A 22,396-nucleotide genomic window follows, 5' to 3' on the forward strand; every position below is an offset into this window, starting at 1 on the left:
CCTCTATGACTTTCAAAGTGTTTTTTTTTAGATATACCTAAGCATGCTTTCTCCCCAATTTCAACCCTAACTGACCTTTCATCAGTGCCACCCTTGCAGCGGCTCCAAGTGCCCTCAAGGTTGCAGGTCCCACAGTTTGGGAACCACTACTGTGCAATAACCATTTGGCAACAGGTACACTGGAGACCTTTGCTGAAATTTGTTGCTGAATTTATCTGCAGAAGCTCCATCTGCCTGTTTGTATAGTAAGGGCCATGTCCGTGCTGAGTTAAGAGTTTGTTACTGCAGCTCTGCACCTGGGAGTCATATCCCCCTATTAATGGGCTACTTGGCAAAGTAAATTTCCTCTTGTGCTCTTATGGAACACAGACCTGCCAAAATATCTGTGAGTAGCCATTGCACAGCTCTGTTTATCCACCCACACCCTGTTATAAGCAATTACCTGAATAACCCCACTCTATGAACCCCCTCAATATCAATCATCCTTCCACCTGATGTAATTTCCCCCACACATACATATATATATATCTATATATATATATATATATACACATACACCGGTATGAGACCTGTTATCCAGAATGCTCAGGACCTGGGGTTTTCCAGATAATGAATCTTTCTGTAATTTGGATCTTCACATCTTTATACACGGACTGATAAAAGCTGCCGACAGACCGAGTCGGCAGATTATTGGCTGGTGTGTGGGGCCATCTGACGGGCTTCCCCAATCGATATATGGCCATAAATTGGCTAGATCTCGATCTGTCGGGTTAAAAAACCCCGTTGTATCGCGGCCGCATCTGTGCATCTATGAGGTCCCGCGATCCGACTGCCCATATTGGATCCATTATGATCCGATCGTTGGGCCCTAGGGCCCACAATCAGATCAGCCCGATATCGCCCACTTCAATGTGGGCATATCGGGGAGAGAGCCGCTCATTTGGCGACATCGCCAAACGAGCGGATCTCTACGTATATGGCCACCTTAAGTCTACTAGAAAATCATGTAAACATGAAATAAACCCAATAGGCTGGTTTTGCCTCCAATAAGTATTAACTATATCTTAGTTGGGATCAAGTACAAGTTACTGTTTTATTATTACACAGAAAAAGGAAATCATTTTTAAAAATGTGAATTATTTGGATAAAATGGAGTCTATGGGAGACAACCATTTCATAATTCGGAGCTTTCTGGATAACCAGTTTCTGGATAACGCATTCCATTTACTCATAAATACATCAGTGCCCAAGTAGTCCCTGCTCTACTATGGCTCGCCGAACTCCCCAATGAGTTAATAAGCAGGTAACTATTGGCACCCCACTTATGTACCCCCACCTGTATATATGTATCCACATATTTATTTACAAGCATATATAAAATATTTAATGGATGCCCAAGAGTCCTAGCTTAACTAAATTCCCAAATCCTCTCCTGGGTGTCTGTAAGCAAGCCTTCAGGCTAACAAATTCCCCTCTAGTTTAACAACACAGCTTGTGTATTCTGCAGCACACAACAACAGGGAGTGGGGCGTGCATGACAAGAACATACATATTCTGGAATGTTTCCAATTCTTGTTTGACCTAAAGCCAAATCACTACAACACCACAAAGGGAACCGACAACTAAATACATTCAACTTCTTCAGCCAAATGTCAGTGACACAAGAACCAGCAAATTTACTTGTGGTTTTGTCAAACTACAGCTTTACACAGTTTTTCTCCAAACACAGTAACACAGAAAATATATCAATAAACGTAAGAAATAACAAAACACACATTTATAAATTCCAAGTAGTTGTGTAACATGTCAAGGCTGGTTTGTGCATTATGTGTCTGCCACAGAAGTCACTGAGGGGTTCCGTGACCATATAAAGGCACAAGGCTGCAGGCTGAGTTATACAGGGAACTCTGAGTATCACTCATGTATTATAAGGGATAATGTACCCCCTACTGTAAATGATAAGGATATTAGAAGTCACTGAGGGGTTGTTCTGTGACCATATAAAGACACAAGGCTGCAGGCTGAGTTATACAGGGAACTCTGAGTATCACTCATGTATTATAAGGGATAATGTACCCCCTACTGTAAATGATAAGGATATTAGAAGTCACTGAGGGGTTCTGTGACCATATAAAGGCACAAGGCTGCAGGCTGAGTTATACAGGGAACTCTGAGTATCACTCATGTATTATAAGGGATAATGTACCCCCTACTGTAAATGATAAGGATATTAGAAGTCACTGAGGGGTTGTTCTGTGACCATATAAAGGCACAAGGCTGCAGGCTGAGTTATACAGGGAACTCTGAGTATCACTAATGTATTATAAGGGATAATGAACCCCCTACTGTAAATGATAAGGATATTAGAAGTCACTGAGGGGTTGTTCTGTGACCATATAAAGGCACAAGGCTGCAGGCTGAGTTATACAGGGAACTCTGAGTATCACTCATGTATTATAAGGGATAATGTACCCCCTACTGTAAATGATAAGGATATTAGAAGTCACTGAGGGGTTGTTCTGTGACCATATAAAGGCACAAGGCTGCAGGCTGAGTTATACAGGGAACTCCGAGTATCACTCATGTATTATAAGGGATAATGTACCCCCTACTGTAAATGATAAGGATATTAGAAGTCACTGAGGGGTTGTTCTGTGACCATATAAAGACACAAGGCTGCAGGCTGAGTTATACAGGGAACTCTGAGTATCACTCATGTATTATAAGGGATAATGTACCCCCTACTGTAAATGATAAGGATATTAGAAGTCACTGAGGGGTTGTTCTGTGACCATATAAAGGCACAAGGCTGCAGGCTGAGTTATACAGGGAACTCTGAGTATCACTCATGTATTATAAGGGATAATGTACCCCCTACTGTAAATGATAAGGATATTAGAAGTCACTGAGGGGTTGTTCTGTGACCATATAAAGGCACAAGGCTGCAGGCTGAGTTATACAGGGAACTCCGAGTATCACTCATGTATTATAAGGGATAATGTACCCCCTACTGTAAATGATAAGGATATTAGAAGTCACTGAGGGGTTGTTCTGTGACCATATAAAGACACAAGGCTGCAGGCTGAGTTATACAGGGAACTCTGAGTATCACTCATGTATTATAAGGGATAATGTACCCCCTACTGTAAATGATAAGGATATTAGAAGTCACTGAGGGGTTGTTCTGTGACCATATAAAGGCACAAGGCTGCAGGCTGAGTTATACAGAGAACTCTGAGTATCACTCATGTATTATAAGGGATAATGTACCCCCTACTGTAAATGATAAGGATATTAGAAGTCACTGAGGGGTTGTTCTGTGACCATATAAAGACACAAGGCTGCAGGCTGAGTTATACAGGGAACTCTGAGTATCGCTTATGTATTATAAGGGATAATGTACCCCCTACTGTAAATGATAAGGATATTAGAAGTCACTGAACCACTGAATGTGGGCACTAAACACTAAGTGTGGATCTTGTTTGCAAAGCTGGGATATACATATATTTTAGCATGAAGCATCTCTCCAATAAGTGCACCTGGTCTGTGAGTGTATAACAAAAAACACACTGGACTGTAATGCTCTATGACTAATGGTGACATGCTGAGATGGGAAGTTAAAAGGAGAAGATCAGCAGATTCCAGTACAAGTTTTATAGATGAGGAGCAATGTTTGCAGGGGATAGAGGTCATACAGCACACAGCTGGCTATCATATATATATATCTCATTACTGGAGATCTTTCCGTTTCTGCGTAGAATAATGAGTCAGTGGCCCTAATGTATAAATCATCAATGTGCTCTGTCTCTCATCCACACCAGTACCACCAGGCAACACTACACCTACTTGTCTAGAGTATAATATGCACCTATATACCTATATATATATATATATATATATATATATATATATATATATATATATATATATATATATATATGTTCAACATGAGCCAAATAAGGACGTTCAGTAGTGCAGTTATATGTCCATTTGTTGTTTGTGGTTCAAATGATGCAACATGGAGTCCCTATTTCATTAGTCTAGTTTTTTATTAACTGCCTTCAACTTCCATTACAATTGCTCTGCAGAGCCAGGAAGTTGGAAATTAGAAGTACCTTCGATTTCAATGTTTGCTCTGCTTGGTGCAAGGAATAACAGGAAACATTTCTCAATGAAAACAAAGAGTAAGTCCAGTTTAAACAAAGGGGTTTTATTTCCCCTGTTTCTTTTCCATTTCTGCATGAGGTTGACACTAAAAACAAATATATATATATATAAATATATATAGTATATACAGAACAGAAGACTTTTTTAATGGGTCTAAACACAATGAACATAGGTATTTATTTCCCTGTAAATAGGCATGTGCTAATCACATATGAATAAAAGCACCAGCCACAATTAACTAAAGAGCACAAAAGCCTTTGAATAAACACATACATGTCACATTGGTGTGAATGAAGTACGACTTACAATGTGCACAACGCTCATTAGCCTTGTATTAAGGTTTTGCACCTAAAGGCCAAAACAAATCCACAACATGGGTCATTGTTTGCTCTCAACAGAGCTGGAAGCCGAGAGTCTGTGGAAAAACAAGTGGAAGTCATAGCCCTGCCGATCTTCAAAAAACAGGAATCTCTGCAGATTGTTACAGAAATAGCCAAGAGTCCTCATCTGTTTAGTGCCTTAGGCTGGGATTTCCGCTCTAACTCTGAGCAATTGCTCTGACAGCTGGTTCTGGCCTAGTGGCCCCACAGTTCCAGTCACCCTGAGTGCCACTGGCCTTACTCAACACAGGCCGCATCCTCCACCAACTGCATGGCACACTTGGGGTGCTTCTCCGAGAATATAGTACAAGTCCCATCAATCTTATAGCTGAATAACATTGATGGTGATGCTTTGATTAAAGTGGAGGTTCAGCTTTAAAGGAGAACTAAACCCTAAAAATGAATATGGCTAAAAATGCCATGTTTTATATAGTTTGAGCTTGTCAATAGCAGCAATGATCCAGGACTTCAAACTTGTCTCAGGGGGTCACCATCTTGGAAAGTGTCTGTGACACTCACATGCTCAGTGGGCTCTGATTGGCTGTTGAGAAGCTAAGCTTAGGGCTCGTCACTAATTATCCAGCAGAAAATGAGCTTCCCTGGCTGTAATATAAACTGATGCTACAGGATTGCTGATTATTAAATTCTGATGCTAATTGCACTGGTTTCTGTGCTGCCATGTAGTAATTATGTGTATTAATTACTAATCAGCCTTATATTGTGACATTTCTATTCTATGTGTACTGTATATTGTGAGTGGGTCCCTAAGCTCAGTAAGTGACAGCAGCACAGAGCATGTGCAGTGAATCAGCAGAAAAGAAGATGGGGAGCTACTGGGGCATCTTTGGAGACACAGATCTTTACTGCTAAAGGGCTGTGGTTGCCTTGGGCTGGTACAGAAGCACAAAACATCATGTACAACATTTCTAGTTAACTTTTAGTATGTTATAGAAAGGTTAATTCTAAGCATCTTCTCAACTGGTTGTCATTATTTTTTTTTTTAGAGTTTTTAAAATATTTGCGTTCTTCTTAACCGACCCCATCTAAAAACAAATGCTCTGTAAGGCTTCACATGTATTGTTATTGCCTCTTTCTATTCAGTCTCTCTCATATTCCAGTCTCTTATTCAAATCAATACATGGTTGCTAGGGGAATTTGGACCCTAACAAACAGATGGCTGTAACTGCAAACTAAAGAGCTGCTGAATAAAAAGCTAAATAAGTCAAAAAACCACAAATAATAAAAAAAATTAAAACCAATTACAAATTATATCAGAATATCACTCTCTACGTCATACTAAGAAAGTTAATTCAACAACTTTAATATTAATCTTTAATAGGTGGATGTGTTCTAAGCAAATCCTTATTTGATTCATTATTTATTTATTTTTAATGAATAGCCTTTCCATTCTGCCTGCAACTGTCACAGACACACATATAGATATATTGGCTTTGGTGTACAGACATTCGGGGTGGCAGGGCATGATTGGGACTTCCTAAACAAGGCACTAGTCGTCTAACTGGCGAGTTCTGCACTGAGACTGCAGCACTTTAATGCTATAAATACACTTGTCTGGGTCCACTGAGTGCCAGGGATTGTACCTGTGTCAGGCTGATAGACCCCAGAGGACTTTGGAACGATTGTGTTTATTATTTTAACCTCATGAGCCATGGAAAATTGCCTTCCAGTTCACAGCAGGGTAGGGTAATGTAAGCTGCCTCCAAATCTCTGTAGAAACATGTAAAATCTCCCACAATCCGTCTCCCCACTGGGATGTATCACCTTGCACTGACCAACCCTGGGTGTTATGAGCCCAGCCACATCATCCGCATGGTAAAGTAATCCAGTTAAATGCATATTAATAAAGTTTCATTTTACAAATTGTTTTTTTAATCTTTCACCCACCAAGGGGGGTTTAAGGGATTAAGTTGTCAATCACCCAGAGGCCTGACTAGGAAAACCAGGATAGGTTACTGAAACAGTCTATTGCCAAAAGATTAGCCACAACAGTGCAAGCTAAAAGACTATATTTATTCTGCAGAATGCTTTACCATACGTGAGTAAAAAGCTCTAGAAACTCTGTTTGTTTAGGATAGCAGCTGCCATATTAGCATGGTGTGACATCACTTCCTGCCTGAGTCTCTCTCCCTGCTCACTCATAGCTCTGGGCTCAGATTACAGCAGGGAGGGGAGGAGTAAACTGAGCATGCTCAAGCCCAAGCCCTGGAGGTTTAAGCTGAAAACAGGAAGTCTGATACAGAAGCCCATGAGTACACAATAGAAGGAAAGAAATGTGCTGTTTCTTTTGACAGAGGACTCAGAGCAGCATTACTTTTATATATATATATTTATTTATTTATTTTTTCACAGCAGCATATTTTTATAGACCTTTCTGATAAAGCTCACTTAATATTAGCCTTTCCTTCTTCTTTAGGGCAGAGACACGCTCAGATTCAGGGAGATTTAGTCGCCCGACGATAAATCGCCTCTTCTTCAAGGCGACTGATCTCGGTGAACTGCCTCCCGCTGGCTAAAATCTAAATCACCGGCGGGATGGCACTCGTAGCGTTTGGGCGAATTCAGAAAACTAAGTGCACCAATTGCCATCCTGCCGGCGATTTACATTCTAGAAGATGGGAGGCAGTTTGGGGAGATCAATCACCCCGAAGATGAGGAGATTCGCCGCTGGCCGACTAATCTCCCCGAATCTGAGCGTGTCTCTGCCCTAAAGGGGCAACATGGGCCATCTGGTTCACCAGCACTATCACATGTATAACAACTCAGCCAGTGTGGATTCACAAGTAACCTAGAATAATATTTATAGACATGTGGTTTCCCCTTTGTGCAAAGAAAGAATTTGGAATTCGGAACAGATTTAATATAGATGCGGAGGCATTAATGATTCATTAGCACCTCTGATTCCCCAAATAGAAAATCCATTTGTCTTTCTTGAGTAAATGGACGATTAACTCATTTACACAGACCATTGGCATCCTGTGTAACAGCCAGAAGTGACGAGAAAGCAGAATAAGATCATGTTCCTCCATGTATGTCGCCTTTCCTGTGTTAAATCTCACTTCTGAAGGAGTTAAATAAACGGCTGCTAATTTTAAATTCTTTACCAGAACCCTCAGAGTCGAGCACGTTCATCCTGGAAGCCAAGAAATCCAGCTTGAAGGCAGTGGCAAGATTTAAGGTAGCCATTCATGTACAGATAGTGGCTGCCAGCGTGGCTTCCCTTGACTAAATTGGCAGGGATCAGCCCTTGTGCAGGGCCAACAGGTTCCCCGTAATGAGGGTGAGTTTGGACAGAGGACTCTGCTCAGATGTGATCCGTATAATGGATCCTGATTGTGGCAGCTATGTGAGTTGCAAATGGATAAATATCCTATGGGCCAAATAACTGAACTGCCTGCCCAATGAGCTACCAAACGTTGGGGCTCTAAAGCTGGACCTAGTTAAAGGGATACTGTCATGGGAAAATTTTTTTTTTTTCAAAATGAATCAGTTAATAGTGTTGCTCCAGCAGAATTCTGCACTGAAATCCATTTCTCAAAAGAGCAAACAGATTTTTTTATATTCAATTTTGAAATTTGACATGGGGCTAGACATACTGTCAATTTCCCAGCTGCCCCAAGTCATGTGACTTGTGCTCTGATAAACTTCAATCTCTCTTTACTGCTGTACTGCAAGTTGGAGTGATATCACCCCCTCCCTTCCTCCCCCAGCAGCCAAACAAAAGAACAATGGGAAGGTAACCAGAAAGCAGCTCCCTAACACAAGATAACAGCTGCCTGGTAGATCTAAGAATAACACTCAATAGTAAAATCCAGGTCCCACTGAGACACATTCAGTTACATTGAGAAGGAAAAACAGCAGCCTGCCAGAAAGCATTTCTCTCCTAAAGTGCAGGCACAAGTCACATGACCAGGGGCAGCTGGGAAATTGACAATATGTCTAGCCCCATGTCAGATTTCAAAATTGAATATAAAAAAATCTGTTTGCTCTTTTGAGAAATGGATTTCAGTGCAGAATTCTGCTGGAGCAGCACCATTAACTGATTCATTTGGAAAAAAATGTTTTCCCATGACAGTATCCCTTTAAGTTCCACACCTCCCACATGATTCTAAATAAGATTCTACGTGACATTTTGATTAATATCTATTTGTTCATAGCACAGTTCCACAGCCCCATGTGTCACACACATAGAAGCCCATTTATCAAAGGTCGGATTTCGAATTCATGTGATTTTTTTTTTTAATTCAAATATACTCGCAATTTGACTGGGAGATTATTTAAGAAAAAAATTGAATGTCTAGTAGTCGATCGAATGGTTCCGACCCGAAAATTTGAATTGTATTTGTACAAATCGAATTTTTCTCCCGAAAAAAAAAAACTTGAATGTCAGGAAGGCTTATTAACATCTCCACAAGTCTGACATTGACTTGAACATGATCTCCACTTTTTGGATTCGACCGAACCCCCGAATCCATTGTGAAAGATTCGGCCGAATACTGAACCAAATCCAAACCCTAACTTGAATATGCAAAGTCGAACCAAATACGTATCCTAATTTGCATATGCAAATTAGGGGTGGGAACGGGAAAATTAGGGGGACGAGGAAGATTTTTTTTACTTCCTTGTTTTCCGACAAAAAGTCCCGGAATTTCCCTCCCTGCCCCTAATTTGCATATGCAAATTAGGATCCGTATTTGGTTCGGCCAGGGCAGAAGGAGGCCGAATCCAAATCCTGCTGAAAAAGGCAGAATCCTGGCCGAATCCCGAACCGAATCCTGGATTCTGTGCATCCCTAATTCAAATGTGTGAATTCTGACACTCAAAAATTTGAATTTACTAATTGACCAATGATAAATCCCCCCCCCATAGTTTCCATGGAAGCCCAGCCTGGAGATAATATCATTATGTGTCCAGTTGTGCTCAGGCTTCATGGTGGGACACAGTCTGGCTTTGCCTGGACAAGGGTGAGAAGTGCTGGCTGACAGTGTCCAGCTGTTATAGGATAGGAACAAAGGGAAGATAAGGAGAACTCTGGATTTTCAGCCTAGAGATCGGAGAACTGAATACATTTACAGAATACATTTACCGAATACATTTAGGGTGGGTCACCAAGATCATCTTCCAGTAACAGAAAACTATACTCTCATTATACTGTAGTGTCTAAAGGCCCCCATACACGGGCTGGTAAAAGCTAATTGGCCAGCCACCTTTGTGAGGCAACTTCGGGCGACTTCGGAAAACGAAGCGCCGCATGGGCTTTAGCACAGACGACTTTTCATTATAGCGGACGGGAAGACACGTGAAGGCAGTTCGGGGAGATTGTCGCCCAGAAGAAGAGGTGATTAGTCGCCAGGCGACTAAATCTCCCCGTATCTGCCCCTGTGTCACAAGCCTTAGAGAAACAATAAGGCCACTCTCCTATTATAGTGTCTAAGGTACAGAATATACTATACCCTACCCTCCTATTATAGTGTCTAAGGTACAGAATATACTATACCCTACCCTCCTATTATAGTGTCTAAGGTACAGAATATACTATACCCTACCCTCCTATTATAGTGTCTAACGCACAGTATCTACTATACCCTACCCTCCTATTATAGTGTCTAAGGTACAGTATATACTATACCCTACCCTCCTATTATAGTGTCTAAGGCACAGTATATACTATACCCTACCCTCCTATTACAGTGTCTAAGGTACAGTATATACTATACCCTACCCTCCTATTATAGTGTCTAAGGCACAGTATATACTATACCCTACCCTCCTATTATAGTGTCTAGGGCAGCAATGTGAGGGCTCCCAGCCCTTTCCCATAATAAAGAAGTTTAGTTTTCCTTTAAAGGGGTGGTTTACCTTTCATTTAACATTTAGTATTTTACAGAATTGCCAATTCTAAGCAACGTTTCAATTGGTCTTCATTATATATTTGTTATAGTATTTTAATTATTTGATTTTTTTCTTCTGACTCGTTCCAGCTTTCAAATGGGGGTCACCGACACCCTCTTAACACAAACGTTCAGTAAGGCTACAGATTTATTGTTATTGCTACTTTTTATTACTGATCTTTCTATTCAGGCCTCTCCTGTTCATATTTCAGTCTCTTATTCAAATCAATTTATGGTTGCTATGGTAATCTGGTCCATAGCAACCACACTGCTGATATTGCAAACTGAAGAGCTGCTGAATAAAAAGCTAAATAATTCAAAAACCACAAATAATAATACTCGTTCCCTGCTCTGACCCAACTGAAATGATTTGCCCTGTGGAACACAATGGAGTGTCAGCAGAACAGGCACAGACCTCCCGTTGGCCAGCGCTGATATGTTTCGGCTGTGTCTGTATAAACACTGGATTTAACTTTGATATCTGGCCGCAGAAAACACTGGCAGACACAGAACATTACAGGCACGGAGAGAATTTCCCATGACTCCTATAGACAGGAATATTTCATGTGCACAAAATATAGAACTTAACCCTTTGTGACTCTGCAAAGAATCCAAGCGGCAGATGGATGAGAAGCCTAGAATTCTGTTTGTATTCGAAAACTTCCATATATAGCAGCATCTCAGTCTCCACCATATGTTCTATATGAGAGAGGTAAGGGCCGTCGTGGGCATGTGTAAAGGGTTAAATCAGACACATTGCTGCTGCCACTGAACTACAAATCCCAGAATCCCCTGGAGTGAAGAAAAAACGTTGACAGCACCGCTGTCAAAAGGAAAAAGCTTTATTTTTTTTTCATCCAAACAGAAATTTACACAGAAACCAGTGTAGTTTATTTAGTATTAGTGTACAGCTATGGGACCTGTTATCCAGAATGCTCAGGACCTGGGGTTTTCCGGGTAATCTTTCCATAATTTGGATCTTCATAACTTAATGGGGTGGTTCACCTTTAAGGTAACTTTTAGTATATTATAGAATGGCTAATTATATGCAACTTTTCAATTGGCCTTTATTTTTTTATAGTTTTTGAATTATTTGCCTTCTTCTCCTGACTTTTTCCAGCTTTGAAATGGTGGTCACCGACCCCATCTAAAAAGCAAATGCTCTGTAAAGCTACACATTTATTTTTATTGCTCATCTTTCTATTCAGGCCTCTCCTTTTCATATTCCAGTCTCTTATTCAAATCAGTGCATGGTTTCTATGGGAAGTTGGACCCTAGCAACCAGATTGCCAAAATTGCAAACTGGAGAGCTGCTGAATAAAAAGCTAAATAACTCAAAAAACCACAAATAATAAAAAAAAATAAAAACCAATTGCAAATTGTCTCAGAATATCACTCTATAAAAAATTAATTTAAAGGTGAACAACCCCTTTCAGTCTACTAGAAGATCATTTAAATATTAAATAAACCCAATAGGCTGGTTCTGCCTCCATGAATTATATCTTAGTTGGGATCAAGTACAAGCTACGGTTTTATAATAACACACAAAAAACTAAATCATTTTTAAACATTTGGATTAATGGGATAAAATTGAGTCTATGGGAGCCTTTCCGTAATTCCGAGCTTTCTGGATAATGGGTTTCCTGATAACGGATCCCCTACCTGTATTGCCAAAAAGCAATATGTAGTTCTAAATACATAATTTACTTCTGAAATGTATAAAGCAGAGGAGGGTTGCACTACCCCCATAAATACAGACCTGCCAAACACAAGCAGCAATGCATTCATGGGGGGCGCAGATCTGTTCCCCAACATCATCCCCCTTTACCCCTAAGGGCAGAGACACACGTGGAGATTCTGTGAGATGTAGTCGCCCGGCGACAAATCTCCTCTTCTTCGGGCGACTAATCTTCCTACCGGCCAGAATGTAAATCGCCAGCGGGACGACACTTGGAGTGATTTGTTTTCTGAAGTCGCCCAAAGTTGCTTCACGAGGAAACTTTGGGCAACTTCAGAAAAACGAAGCACTCTAATCCCGCCGGCGATTTACATTCTAGCCGGTAGGAAGACAGCTCTGGAAGATTAGTCGCCCGAAGAAGAGGAGATTTGTCGCTGGGCGACTACATCTCACCGAATCTCCACGTGTATCTCTGCCCTAAGGGCTTTAGCACACAGGCAGATTTGGGGTGACAATATCCCCCAACTGCCTTCCGCCTGCTAAAATGAAAATTCGCCTGCGGCAATGCACTTGCGGCGCTTCAATTTCCGAAGTCGCCCGAAAATTTTCATTTTAGCAGGGGGGGAAGGCAGTTCGTGGAGATTGTTGCCCCGAAGAAGAAGCGATTAGTCGCCAGGCGATTAAATCCCCCCGAATCTGCCTGTGCGCCCTGACCCTAAGGGTAAGTCCACACTGGGCGTTCTGGGGAGATTTGGTCGCCTGGTGACTAATCCCCTCATTTTTTCGGCAACCAATCTCCCCAAACGCCTTCCCTGACTCTGCACCGGCTTAAAATGAAAAAACTCCAGCGCTAATCACACGTGGTGGAAAATGAATCGCCGCGTGTGATTAGCGACGGCCTTTTTTTCATTTTAGCCAGCTCAGAGTCAGGGAAGGCGTTTGGGGAGATTGGTCGCAGCAAAAACCAGGCGATTAGTCTCCAGGCGACCAAATCTCCCCAAAATGCCCAGTGTGGCCTGACCCTAAGAAGGGAATATATATACCGTATATAGAAAGCAGCAACACCGGGCAGGTTATTGTAGAAATAAGTGTTTAACCCAAATCTCATCTAATTGTGCCTCAGACTGGGCCTCAAGGCATCTCCAGCACAACAATTACATATTCACATCAAATGGAATTAGCCATCAGGTGGGGCCCTCAGGTACCGCCTCGGGCCCCCAAAAAGCCCACCTGAATGTGACATAACAAAGAGACATTAAATCTTCAATGGGAGGATAAACAGGGTGATTGTGTTATCTGATGTGCGAGGTATAGTCTCCATCCCTGACTGTAGCCTTTGTTTGATTCAAACTGTAATAACCCCCCACTGTCAGGCTGAATTGGCCTAATCAACTTCCCCTGGGCTTTAACCCTCTCTATCACTCGTGCCCCAGGGCTAATAATTAACTGTACAGGTTCTGATGGATAATCATCGACATGTGCTCTTGTCTGAGCAGAAACAATATCAGCATTGGTGTTACATTTATTTACTAAGGAAACCTGGGGTTCAGCCCCCCATCCACACCCCCCAACCCTCTGCAAATAGTACAATAACAACCCTGTTCCAAAAGACTCATGATCCCCCCGTAATACCCAGTATATACCCAGTACATACCCAGTACATAACCAGTACATAACCAGTACATAACCAGCCTCACACACACACTGTCCTCTCTGTGCCAACATAATGATACTCACATATAACTCATCCCCTCCGCATGTCCAGCCAACAGACTCCAGTCATAAACCTGATATGATTACAAATCTAATTTCATATACCCAAGATCTGTATCCAGATTATCCAAATTATACATACAGCATCTTTCATTAAAGGAGCCCTGTCAGCAAAACACAACATAATATAAGTTTATCACAAAGATATCTGTATAACAGAACATTCTGTCCCAGTGGCTGCACAGATCCTATCTGATCCCCATTGTAAGCAGCAGTCCTGTCCTGCTTTATGGCAGCTGAGATTCTAGCTATCTGTATAACAGAACATTCTGTCCCAGTGGCTGCACAGATCCTATCTGATCCTCATTGTAAGCAGCAGTCCTGCCCTGCTTTATGGCAGCTGAGATTCTAGCTATCTGTATAACAGAACATTCTGTCCCAGTGGCTGCACAGATTCTATCTGATCCCCATTGTAAGCAGCAGTCCTGTCCTGCTTTATGGCAGCTGAGATTCTAGCTATCTGTATAACAGAACATTCTGTCCCAGTGGCTGCACAGATCCTATCTGATCCCCATTGTAAGCAGCAGTCCTGTCCTGCTTTATGGCAGCTGAGATTCTAGCTATCTGTATAACAGAACATTCTGTCCCAGTGGCTGCACAGATCCTATCTGATCCCCACTGTAAGCAGCAGTCCTGTCCTGCTTTATGGCAGCTGAGATTCTAGCTATCTGTATAACAGAACATTCTGTCCCAGTGGCTGCACAGATCCTATCTGATCCCCACTGTAAGCAGCAGTCCTGTCCTGCTTTATGGCAGCTGAGATTCTAGCTATCTGTATAACAGAACATTCTGTCCCAGTGGCTGCACAGATCCTATCTGATCCCCATTGTAAGCAGCAGTCCTGTCCTGCTTTATGGCAGCTGAGATTCTAGCTATCTGTATAACAGAGCATTCTGGCTGCACAGATCCTATTAATGAAATAAAAAATAAAAATAATAGAATGTTTGCTTTTGAATCAAGAGTCCCTGAGGCCTGGGAGTGCTGCTGTGATACTGTACATAGCAGGATCCATTAGACTGATACAGACCCTCTATCTGAGAGTTATTCTGGGCTGAGAAGCTGTTTCATGGTAAGGAATGTACTTAGGAAAACAGCTGAATGTTTGGGGGATTCTTGTTGGCTGCAGTGGGTTAGGGGATTAGCACCCCCTCCTGTGAGTAAATTCAGCAGCTGATGTACCATAACATTGGGCAGAACAAAGATGGGTCTGTGCGCTTGTCCCCGGCACTAAAGAACTCGCTGCAAAATGACTGGCCCGAAATACACGAGTTCTTGTTGTTTTAATTGCACTTCGTTAGGGAGGTCGTTTATGTGATTTCCAACTCACTGGCCTGACAGACGGACGGCTTTCTGTTCTTTCAATCATTCAGATCATTCCCCTTCCTCAAGTACCCTGAAATTAACTGATACCTTACCCTTACACCTTACCCTTATACGTTACCCCCATACGTTACCCCCATACGTTACCCCTATACCCAGGAATGTAGGATCTATCAACAACTGGCACATCAGTATCATCAGCTAAAGAAAACATTATCCAAAATAGACTGATTTGTATCCACACCCCATGAGATGAACTTGCTACTACTATGCACTGGCCGCTCTGTCTGATCCGCTCGATCTAAACTGCAGAGAAAAAACCCCCAATGTGGATCAGGTCAAAGGGCAACTAACCAGTTGTGCAGCATTCTTACTCAGAATTACTGCCGAGAGAGGTGCAGATATTTTGGTCCAATAGCCATCAATGTCGTTTTTAAAACAAATGCTTTCATACATACACTATGTATGACTATATAGGGTTAATACATTTTAAGGGCAGAGACACACGGGAAGATTCAGGGAGATGTCGTTGGCCGGCAACTAATTGCCTCTTCTTCGGGCAACTAATCGCCCTGAAAAGCCTTCCCGCTGGCTAAAATCTAAATCGCCGGCGATATGGCACTCGGAGCAATTTGTTTTCCGAATTCGCCTGGAGTTGTCGGATGAGGAAACTACAGGCATCTTCGGAAAAAAAATCGATATCCTGCTGGCGATTTAGATTCTAGCCGTCTGCAAGGCTTTTCGGGGAGATTAGTCACCGGAAGAATAGACTATTTGTCACCAGCCAACTACATCTCCCTGGATCTTCACGTGTGTTTCTGCCCTAAGGGTAAGGGCACGCCTGGCGACTAATCGCTTCGTCTTTGCTGCGATTAATCTCCCAGAACACCTTCCCTCTATCTTGTGCCGGCTATAATGAAAAGTCGCCTGCGGCATGGCACACGCGGTGCTTCTTATTCCGAAGTCGCCCAAAGTTTCCTCGTGAGGGGAAGATTAGTCGCCGTTCGGGACAGATTAGTTGCTGCAAAGACGAGGTGATTAGTCGCCAGTCGACTAAATCTCCCCGATTCGCCAGGTGTGCGCTTACCCTTAAAGGGCTGCAATGAGGCCATTGTTTAATAATCGCATTAGTCCCCATGCACATGTGCTGCATTTGTGTCTGTCCCACTGGAGGAGTGTTACCAGGTTTTGTTTACTCTCCCCCAGCCGAGCTTTCTTATCCCCCTCCTGAGCTAATGATATGGGACAGGCTGCTGGGAATGTAAATGGAGGTGACTGATCTTACCATGTGGGATGGGGGTTTAGATTGTGAATGTTTCTGTGGAATATAAAGCAGAGAGGAGGCAGATAAGAAGGACAGACAGGAAACACACTCATCACCAGACGTCCATCACAAATACACAATATCCCTTTGTTCACACTACTTTGCACAATTACACCTGGTTTTTATGCAAAAGGCTCTTTCCGTTTGTGCAAGAGATTCCTTGTCATGTGCAGATCTAATGAATATTGTGTATTGGGGAGTCACCAATGAAACAAATCTGTAAATAACAGTTGTACAACCAGCTCTACATACAGACACTGCCAGTGCTTTTGTATCTCACACACAACTTTCCTCTCAGTCTATTATGGATTCAGTCAACTCTCTGATGTACCAACGTATGGACAAGTCACTGCCCCCCTCCAGCTCCCCAATATTTCAGTATATGCGCCCCAACCTGGGCAAACCCAGAAATAGTGTAGAACTGCTCTCCACTGAAAGAAGGAGCCATGCAATGTAAATGGTTTCATATGATCTACACACACACACACACACGCATCCATGCACACTCACACGCAGGACCCATGCACTAACACACATGGACACATGGACACATGCACTAACACACTCACACGCAAGACCCATGTACTAACACACTCACACGCAGGACCCATGTACTAACACACTCACACGCAGGACCCATGTACTAACACACTGACACGCAGGACCCATGTACTAACACACTCACACGCAGGACCCATGTACTAACACACTCACACGCAGGACCCATGTACTAACACACTCACACGCAGGACCCATGTACTAACACACTCACACGCAGGACCCATGTACTAACACACTCACACGCAGGACCCATGTACTAACACACTCACACGCAGGACCCATGTACTAACACACACATAGACAAGTTTGAGTTTAGCAACAGTTGGTGTGTGTCAGTGAGTTTACCCCGGGCCCCAGGACAATACAAGTGAGTGGACGGGGGAAGCAGCTGTACTTACTGAGTATAATTGGTACAACTGACAGTCAGGAAATGTAACCGTTACAGTGTATGTGGCAGTTGCACTTTATGTATCTTCTCATCTTTATATTCTGTACAATCACTGTACCCCCAGTCCTCTATACTGACAAACCACATTGCCCCCCATGTACATTCCTCTCCTGTACTGGTATGTACTGCCCCCACTTACTCCTGTAAGGCATAACATTAACCCTATACATTCTCAGTTACTCCTGTAAGGGATAACATTAACCCTATACATTCTCAGTTACTCCTGTAAGGGATAACATTAACCCTATACATTCTCAGTTACTCCTGTAAGGGATAACATTAACCCTATACATTCTCAGTTACTCCTGTAAGGAATAGTATTTAACCCTATACATTCTCAGTTACTCCTGTAAGGAATAGTATTTAACCCTATACATTCTCAGTTACTCCTGTAAGGGATAACATTAACCCTATACATTCTCAGTTACTCCTGTAAGAAATAGTATTTAACCCTATACATTCTCAGTTACTCCTGTAAGGAATAGTATTTAACCCTATACATTCTCAGTTACTCATGTAAGGGATAGTATTAACCCTATACATTCTCAGTTACTCCTGTAAGGGATAGTATTAACCCTATACATTGTCAGTTACTCCTGTAAAGAATAGTATTTAAACCTATACATTCTCAGTTACTCCTGTAAAGAATAGTATTTAACCCTATACATTCTCAGTTACTCCTGAAAGGAATAGTATTAACCCTATACATTCTCAGTTACTCCTGTAAGGGATAGTATTTAACCCTATACATTCTCAGTAACAAAAGCAGTAAAGCCGGCTATACAGTGTAACTGTACTTATGTGATAGAGCCAGGCTATCAGGGATTAATGCAAGTAGTAAGAGCAAGTAGTAGTAAGAGCAAGTAGTAGTAAGAGCAAGTAGTAGTAAGAGCAAGTAGAAGTAAGAGCAAGTAGTAGTAAGAGCAAGTAGTAGTAAGAGCAAGTAGTAGTAAGAGTAAGTAGTGGTAAGAGCAAGTAGTGGTAAGAGCAAGTAGTAGTAAGAGTAAGTAGTAGTAAGAGCAAGTAGTGGTAAGAGCAAGTAGTAGTAAGAGCAAGTAGTAGTAAGAGCAAGTAGTAGTAAGAGCAAGTAGTAGTAAGAGTAAGTAGTAAGCCAAGTGTATGGGTGCTGAATTGTTAAACAAGAGGCAGCCGGGACACAGTGACGGGAGCAAGAGAAACCCCCCAATATAGACGGTGTCACCCCCAGTACAGAGTGTGGAAGTTGCACTACTCACCCAGTGTCAGCACAGGAGGCAGGAGCAGCCCCACAATCACAGCCCCGAGTCCCAGCCATGTGCTCATCCGACCCTCCGTCCCCATCCCCGGCTCTGTCCTCTCTCAGCCCCGACCCCTTCCTCCCCTCCTGTATATGTGACTGTGTGAGCTCCGCACTGCCCCGCTCCTCCCTCTTCCTCCAGCTCCTCCTCCTGGGCGGGGCCTCGGTGCCTATGGGCTTCTCTCTAGTCCTGGAGCCTCTCGCTGATTCTCGTTATTGACCTTTATTGACCTGTAACTTGTGTTGATAAAGAGTTAACTGATGACACAACAGTCAGTGGATCTGGTCCGGCAGCTGGAGGTGCTCAGTTCTGCCCAATAAACTCACCCAACACACAAGGACCAGTGATGGTCACATTTATTTAGTGGATCCCACACTCTTGGGGGGGGGGTCAGACAGGCAGTTCCCTAATATTGCTGCCCCCCCCCCTGAGTGTAGCCCTGCCAATATGTGGCCAGTGATTTGTGAGTGAGGCCAGTGAGTAGAAGTGTAATATAAAGGAGACACAGTGTATGTGATGTGACCTGCACCTTTTATTCACCCACATCTGTACCTGGGAGGGGGTCTCACTGTGTCAGTCTCACATGTCTCTGTGTAGCCCCCACATCATCACAGTGACACAATCCTATCATTATCCCATAATTCACTAGTATCAGCACTGACACTGGCCACAGACGCAAAGATCTGATTGTACGAATTAATGTACGATTGGACTTTCCCATCTCCCGACCTGCCACTAACCATTCTGCTCAAATAAAGTAGAAAAGAACAGATCAGCTGATGTTCTGCCCCTGACAGCAATCGTACGACAGTTATGTCTGACCAAAGCCAGTGACAGTCTCCCACTGAAAATCATACGATCCCCAATACATGCAGAGATATTATCAGCAGCCGACAGAAATCGCCGGACGAAAAATGTTGGGACTCTCCACACACGGTCCGAATATTGTACAAATCCTCGATTCATACGATCAGATCATTGCGTCTATGGCCAACTTTAGCCTCTCAGCTTGTACTCAATATACTCAATAGCCTCAATATACTCAATATACTCAATATACTCAATATACTCATTATACTCAATATACTCATTATACTCAATAGCCTCAGCTCCACACTCCTCCTCATCTCTCCTTCTCCATCAAACCTTCCACCAATAACCCTCCTATTTCACTTGCTGATTGGCCAGGGGGGTCTGGTAACTGAGGTGGGGGCTCCAGACTGAAGGAGAAAAGCAACTGAGACCTGGATGTGGATTGGGGTGAGAGAAACAACATGAAGGTCAGAGAGGAGTCATTTGGGGGGACAGAATACATAAACATTTATTTATTACAGAGACAAAAGCTTATTGGCCAGCGGTAGAGAATGGCACAACATTTACTGTATAGAATAGAGGTTGGTGATTGGAGAGAAGCAGACACAACATTTAGAAGAAACACAGTCAGAGGCTAAATTATAGTCATAGTCTGACTGTACAGATGGGGCTGTGGCTTTAACTGAACTTGTGCTCTAGAGAGTTTAGACAGTTTGTCAGTTGTTCATTTAAGGCTCATTCACTTGATTTCTGTATTTCACTGATCAGACACATGTCTAAAGTCATATCAGAGTCTTCCTTCTCATTGGTTCATATGGTCTCAGAACAACCCCTCAGTGACTTCTAATATCCTTATCATTTACAGTAGGGGGTACATTATTCCTTATAATACATGAGTGATACTCAGAGTTCCCTGTATAACTCAGCCTGCAGCCTTGTGCCTTTATATGGTCACAGAACAACCCCTCAGTGACTTCTAATATCCTTATCATTTACAGTAGGGGGTACATTATCCCTTATAATACATGAGTGATACTCAGAGTTCCCTGTATAACTCAGCCTGCAGCCTTGTGCCTTTATATGGTCACAGAACAACCCCTCAGTGACTTCTAATATCCTTATCATTTACAGTAGGGGGTACATTATCCCTTATAATACATGAGTGATACTCAGAGTTCCCTGTATAACTCAGCCTGCAGCCTTGTGCCTTCGTATGGTCACAGAACAACCCCTCAGTGACTTCTAATATCCTTATCATTTACAGTAGGGGGTACATTATCCCTTATAATACATGAGTGATACTCAGAGTTCTCTGTATAACTCAGCCTGCAGCCTTGTGCCTTTATATGGTCACAGAACAACCCCTCAGTGACTTCTAATATCCTTATCATTTACAGTAGGGGGTACATTATCCCTTATAATACATGAGTGATACTCAGAGTTCCCTGTATAACTCAGCCTGCAGCCTTGTGCCTTTATATGGTCACAGAACAACCCCTCAGTGACTTCTAATATCCTTATCATTTACAGTAGGGGGTACATTATCTCTTATAATCAGGCCCGGATTTGGGGAAAGGCCAACTAGGCCCGGGCCTAGGGCAGCAGTATTTCAGGGGGGCAGCATGCTGCCCAACCACACCCACATTGGTACAAAAACACTGGGAATGCGCTGGAGATAAAATCATTTTTTAAATTTCCAATGCGCCAATCCCCATTGATGATGAAAATTTGCATGAATAAAGGAGAGGGGACAGGGGTGACAAACGGCAGTGGGCCTAGGGGCGCCCACTATGTAAATCCGGCCCTGCTTATAATACATGAGTGATACTCAGAGTTCCCTGTATAACTTAGCCTGCAGCCTTGTGCCTTTATATGGTCACAGAACAACCCCTCAGTGACTTCTAATATCCTTATCATTTACAGTAGGGGGTACATTATCCCTTATAATACATGAGTGATACTCAGAGTTCCCTGTATAACTCAGCCTGCAGCCTTGTGCCTTTATATGGTCACAGAACAACCCTCAGTGACTTCTAATATCCTTATCATTTACAGTAGGGGGTACATTATCCCTTATAATACATGAGTGATACTCAGAGTTCCCTGTATAACTCAGCCTGCAGCCTTGTGTCTTTATATGGTCACAGAACAACCCCTCAGTGACTTCTAATATCCTTATCATTTACAGTAGGGGGTACATTATCCCTTAAAATACGTGTTTATTACATGGCAGCTCAAAAACAGCAAAAATAAAAATAAATAAAGCAGCAGCCAAAGAGCACACTGAGCATGTGCAGTGTCACTGGCAAAACTAACAATAGCCAAGATGGGGGGGGAGGGGCTACTGTTGGAAGGCCTGGTCACTGTTCTAGACAGGCTGGTGTAACAAGTCAAATGAATAAGATACATTTTTTGTTTACAGAAAACCCAGTCTTCTTTTCTGTTCATAAAGCCAATACCCTAGCCACGTTCCTTATTCTTTTATTAATACCCCATGAGCAAAAACTTCCTTTCCAACCTCTGCGTCTCCTCGCTCTACACACGGTGATCTTCTCTTCAAATGTTATTGTCTCCATAATCCATGGTTCCACTAGCCATGTTGTTGTGCATTAGTGCTGCCATCATATCTTCATTGGCTACTGATACCCCTCCTCAATGTCTTCTTCTCCACCTCCCATCACTCTACTGGGACTTGTTTCAGTTCTCATCCCTTGCAACCCACTCTGGATCTTCACATTCTCTTCCA

At 42.6% G+C, this 22,396-nt stretch overlaps 1 protein-coding gene across 1 annotated transcript in view; it reads right to left on the reverse strand.

The window, feature by feature from the left end:
- Positions 1-18,911, reverse strand: part of adam33.L (ADAM metallopeptidase domain 33 L homeolog) — a gene marked incomplete at its 3' end in the record, with an annotated part of 65,046 nt that extends 46,135 nt beyond the window's left edge. Inside the window, 1 exon segment of the mRNA NM_001087445.1 lies at positions 18,796-18,911. Within this exon segment, the coding sequence (NP_001080914.1) occupies positions 18,796-18,880 (85 nt within the window). The 5' untranslated portion in view covers positions 18,881-18,911.
- Between the last annotated feature and the right edge of the window lie 3,485 nt (positions 18,912-22,396).

Source organism: Xenopus laevis, chromosome 1L (assembly GCF_017654675.1).
Source record: "Xenopus laevis strain J_2021 chromosome 1L, Xenopus_laevis_v10.1, whole genome shotgun sequence".
Taxonomy (NCBI): Eukaryota; Metazoa; Chordata; class Amphibia; order Anura; family Pipidae; genus Xenopus; species Xenopus laevis.